This window comes from Cyprinodon variegatus, unplaced genomic scaffold (genome assembly GCF_000732505.1).
Source record: "Cyprinodon variegatus isolate N-32 unplaced genomic scaffold, C_variegatus-1.0 Scaffold284, whole genome shotgun sequence".
Taxonomy (NCBI): domain Eukaryota; kingdom Metazoa; phylum Chordata; class Actinopteri; order Cyprinodontiformes; family Cyprinodontidae; genus Cyprinodon; species Cyprinodon variegatus.
In genome coordinates, this window is record NW_015150737.1 from 739,297 (window position 1) to 744,364 (window position 5,068).

Here is a 5,068-nt window from a genome sequence, read left to right on the forward strand (position 1 = left end):
CCTCTCCACTGTCGCCACAAGCATGCTTAGTGTGATGGATTGCTGAAGAGTCAATGAGTCGATGCAATCAGCTGGTTTTCCATATATAGAAAACTTTGAATCAATCTGACTGGATGATCTGGTGAACTGTAAAGTGCCTCGAGATGACATGTGTTGTAAATTGACGCTATAGAAATAAACTGAATTGAAACTTAATTCTCAACACACCTATAAAAGGAAACATGTTCAGGCAAAATCAGGCATAACTCTGTAGAAATTAGGTCTTCAATAATATTACGACTGAGCACCTTTATCCTTTTTCTGAAGACCTGTTTTTAGTTTCTGCTCTCACAGCGTTGTTGCAAACCTGTCAATACATGCAAGGCTGGTGGGAGTGATTTCTAAAAAAGGCAATGACTCGATACAATTAGCTGGGTTTCTTAAAAAACAAACTTTAAACCAGTCTGTGGACGATTTGACTCTCAACTGCCTTCAGATGAGGCATTTTGAATAACTAGGTGTATTACTTGTGCTCCTGATATCCACATTCATGCCTTCATCTGCGATCTGGAGCAGTTGAGATGATGAGAAGATGAAAAGCAGAAATGTTTTACCAGTTTGCCGGAGTCCATGGTCTCCTTCAGCCTCCTGCCGAGCTCCGAGCCAGAGGCCACCATGGCTCTCAACATGTCCCCTGTTGCCAGGTGGCAGACGCAGTATTTCTCTGCTAACCGCGGAGCCTGCAGGGACAGCACACATTTTTCATCATTACAGCTTCAACTAAGCCTGCAGCACATTCAGTGTCTCTGTGCTCAGAAAGAAAAGGATTATGTGCATAAATAGAGGTTATAAACATTAATTTATTCATTTGGGAACTAACCAAAGTTAATGGTTAGAACTGTAAATGTATAGTCATATTTACTATTTTTCAAGGATGCACTTTAAAAATGATTAAATTGTCCAGAGAGCTGCTTTCAAACGAAATTTCTTTTTGTTTTTACACTTGTGTAAACAAAATGACAAATACAATCTGTCTAAAACATAAAAACACATGCATGTTTATACAGGTGGAAGTCATCCAGGTTCTACATAAAGCTGTGACTGCTTGGTTTCTCCACCGTACAAGTTTAAATATGGTCCTTAATACTTTAAAAAAGGTAATTTCATGGTGTCATTTTAACTGTCTGCAACATTAATTTATACTTTTATAGTTTTAGTAAAATGAATTAACTTGAAAGGAACAGAACTTGTTTGGAACTTTTATATAAACACATTATCTTGAATATTAAGAAGCAAATAAAAGCCTAAACATAAACAATATAAAACATTTTCTTCTTTTTGAACATTATTTTACACAGAAATAAACAGATAATGCTCTAAAAGAACTTAAACTAAATTTTATTTTTAGATGAATAAAAAGCGTATTCAAACAGCCTTTATAGTCTGGCGGTGTCAAGGTTTAAAAACTTATTAAATGTATTATCGAGCATGCGCATAAGGGCTCTCTATCTCACGGCTAACAGCTAACATTAGCACTATTAGCTCGCGCTGAGGTTCACCTGAGTCCCTTTACCGGCTCCGGGAGGTCCGAGCAGGATGGCTCGGATGCCTTCCTGTACATCAGCTATCGCCTCCTTTAACTGGGCGCTGGGGGCCATGACAGCAACGTAGGCAAGGGGGGGGAACACCGAACCGTAACTTTCCAGAAGTCCTTCGGTGCAGCGGTACTGTCGCTACAGCCGAGTTAGCCAGAAAGAACGAAACGCCTCCTATCTTTCAATAAGGCATCTTAACCCCGCCCACACCGATGATAATACGGAATTCTATTGGTTTACACTGCAGTCAATCAACCGGTATCGTACAGGATTGGAGGACGTGTACTAAAACTCCCGGAAGGACCTTTAAAGGAATGCGCAGTATTGTATTACAATACGAGAGGAAGTGGGTTCGATTCCCGGTTGCATCAGGAAACCTTATCCGTCGTTAACAATTTGTCAAATCTATGAGTTTTACTGATTTGCTCTCCCAAAATAATTCTCCTATATGCATTCTTAAATTCTATTCTTAAATTCAATATATAATTCTTAATTTTATTGTAGGACCTTGATGAAACGATCAAAAGAAAACGTTTGAAAATAAAAACAATAACAACAATAATAAATAATAATAGCAAATGACTAAGAAAAAAGAAGAAAAAGAGCGTAAAGGGTTATATTTTCATATTTACACTTCCAGGATGTGTTATTCGTGAATATTTGATAAATTATCATTGATACCATAGCCTTTTCATCTTAATATTCTTAATAATTCAGCAAATTTTATTACAATTAATTAAATAATTAGGGGTGGCAAGGAGAAATCGATGTAATTGAAAGTATACACATATATGATAATAATCTAATAAAATACACTAATTATAAATAACAATTGATTTCATCAATTAGTTTTTTGAATATTTTTTTTAAATATTTGAATTTCTATGACGACTTAAAAGGTTTATTTGTAAACATGAAAAATAAATAATTTTTCACTGCACTGTTTGATAATTTATTTAAGTATATGACAATGTCAATGTCAATATATTTCCACTAGAGGTCAGTGCAGGTACTAAATTCTATACAGAAGACACCTTTTGGTAGCTTATACAGAAACTAAAACCTTATAAAAATGTGTTATTATACAACTAAGTAGCACTTCAGATTTTAAGGATGATACAATTCAACAATTGTTATTTATTAAGTTTTAAAAAGCATAATGACTAAAAGTACTTAATGCACACTGTTTTAAAGGTGTGTTTTGCATTGAGTTTGTCTACAAGTCCCTGTTTTGTTGTAACAAATAACCTAAAAGAAGGTGAGGTTAAAGGGGCTGGAAATGACCAAAAAAAAAAAAAAAAATTTATCACTCAAAATTACTTTAAAGAAATACGCTAATTATCGCTTATCATATGTTTAGGTTGCACTTGGCTGTAAAAAAAAAAAAAAAAAAGGAAGTAGAAGAAGAAGTCGAAAAATAAACTACAGATGCACTGAGCTAGAACAGTAAGGGCTGAAAAAAAATGCAATGTAATAAAATGCTGGCATTTACAGGAGAATAACTAACTAAACAGACAATTGGGATACAAAAAAAAAAAAAAAAAAAAATACACGAAAGGAGAGTTAAAAAAAAATGACCAAAGACACAAAGTGATGACTGAATGCAGAAATATGAAACAAACAGACTGAGGAACTTTCTTTAAAAATATGACACACATTACTCAAGAAACCACCACAGACTAAAAAGTAACCAAAAAAGAAGAGCAGTCAAATCTAAATTTTACAAACAAAAGCCATTCTAAATAAAACCAGCATACATACACTGGTATCTTTGGTCTCCCAGAGCAACATAGTCAATACTCTGCAAGAGAGTTGCAAGTGATAGCTTTGACCTCTTTGATCTTAAGGTGCAACCTTCTCTTTAACTGGAAATCAACTATAGCCCCATCCAGCACAAACTGGATAAATGTGGTCATGTCCATCCTGAAAGCGGAGAAAATTACATACACATTAACTGGAAACTTGAACAAATTCTACTCTAAATGGCAACCGTTTATTGACTTTGTTGCTTCGAAGTAGAACTGTAAACCCCACCACGAACCCATCTTTTTTTTAATTACTAATTTTCTTCCATTTTGTTTTACTATGGTAGTTGTTCTTTATATGTTCTTTGTTCTTGAAAACGTTTATCTTACAGTTAATGCTATAAACCAGGGATGTCGGGGTCTTATACACCGAGGACGAGGGAAGCAAGTTCACCGTAGACCGAGGGCCGGACTGGTTCTGTGTTTACTGAAACATATCGATATAATACATTTATATGTCTGGGATAAGGCCAGGTCAATAGTGATATGACAACAAACATTATAATTTTATTATAATAATTATTGTTTTCAAGTTTTGGTTCTAAAACATCGAGCCTGTCTACTAGTTCTACTTGATCTAAATCAGTAGTACCACTGAAACATAGAACAAGTCAGAGTAGTTTTGTGCAGTTCAGCTTCATAATCTATTTTATTACTTGTATCATACTTGTTACTGTCACAGTCTTGGTTCTGTTATGTTTTCTTTTGAGTATTACGTTTTACTTTGCTCCATGTTTTCTAGTTTTAGTGGTTCAATTTTATTTTGCTGTGTTGTCTGTTTATTTTTTTCAGTTTTCAGGTTTCTATTTTTTGCCCTCTGCTGCCCTCTTGTGTTCTCCTTTTTCCCTAGCTCATTTCCTGTCTGCTCTGTTCACACCTGCTCCCAATCTGCTAGTTAGTCCTCTCTTTGTCCTGTCTCCCATAAATACACTCTTTGTGCAGTTCCTCAGTGGCTGGTTCCTCATCTAATTTCCTCCAATTCCGTCTCACTGTGTCTTCCTCCTCGTGATCGTTTTCCCCCAGATGTCTCCATGGTTTCTGGTTTGTTTGACTTTGTTTTCATGTTTGATTTTTGGATTCCTGCCTCAGCTGTCTGTTTACCTTCATTAAATCAACAAGAAACTCACCTCTGCCTCCCTGCCTCTGCATTTAGGTCCTCACACCACAATTAAATCCTGACAGTTACAGTGTTCATATAATTGGGCATTTTTACATTTATTAATGTCTTTTATCTTCTGTCTAGGAACTGCAGGTGAAAATGTAACCTTATCTACAGCAATGCTAATAGTATTTATTGTCCCTGTAATAAAAAAAAAAAAAAAAAATACAGCATACATGGGGTTTGATAGTTTCACAGTCAGAGGACCAGTATTGGATAGAGATGGACGACGACGCACACGTGTCACCCTGCTATGAAGTCATTAATAGCATTAATGAAACTGACCTCAGACAAATCCCAATCGAAACTCTATCAACCCTCTACAAGTACTTTTAATGAAGCATCACCAATGTCCTATAATCCTCTAGCCTCGTGAGACCATCCTGATCTCGCAAGCTTTCAAGATTTCACTCGCTAATCAGTCTGGCTACTCTCCGTTGAAGAAAATTTGGAGCCATTCACCAAACGAACGTCCAATCAGCGTTGGCTTTGAGGCGGGTTGAGGTGTGACGCAACGAGAAGCGCGACAG

General features: G+C 36.0%; 1 protein-coding gene across 2 annotated transcripts in view; it reads right to left on the reverse strand.

Moving 5' to 3' along the window:
- Positions 1-1,740, reverse strand: part of ak2 (adenylate kinase 2) — an 18,554-nt gene extending 16,814 nt beyond the window's left edge. For both annotated transcript variants that reach the window (XM_015383403.1, XM_015383402.1), the window contains exons 1-2: positions 1,539-1,740; positions 594-719 (exon numbers count right to left, since the gene is read on the reverse strand). In XM_015383403.1, the coding sequence (XP_015238889.1) occupies positions 594-719; positions 1,539-1,637 (225 nt within the window). In that variant the 5' untranslated portion in view covers positions 1,638-1,740. The remainder of the gene's footprint in view (positions 1-593; positions 720-1,538) is intronic.
- Positions 1,741-5,068: the final 3,328 nt, after the last annotated feature.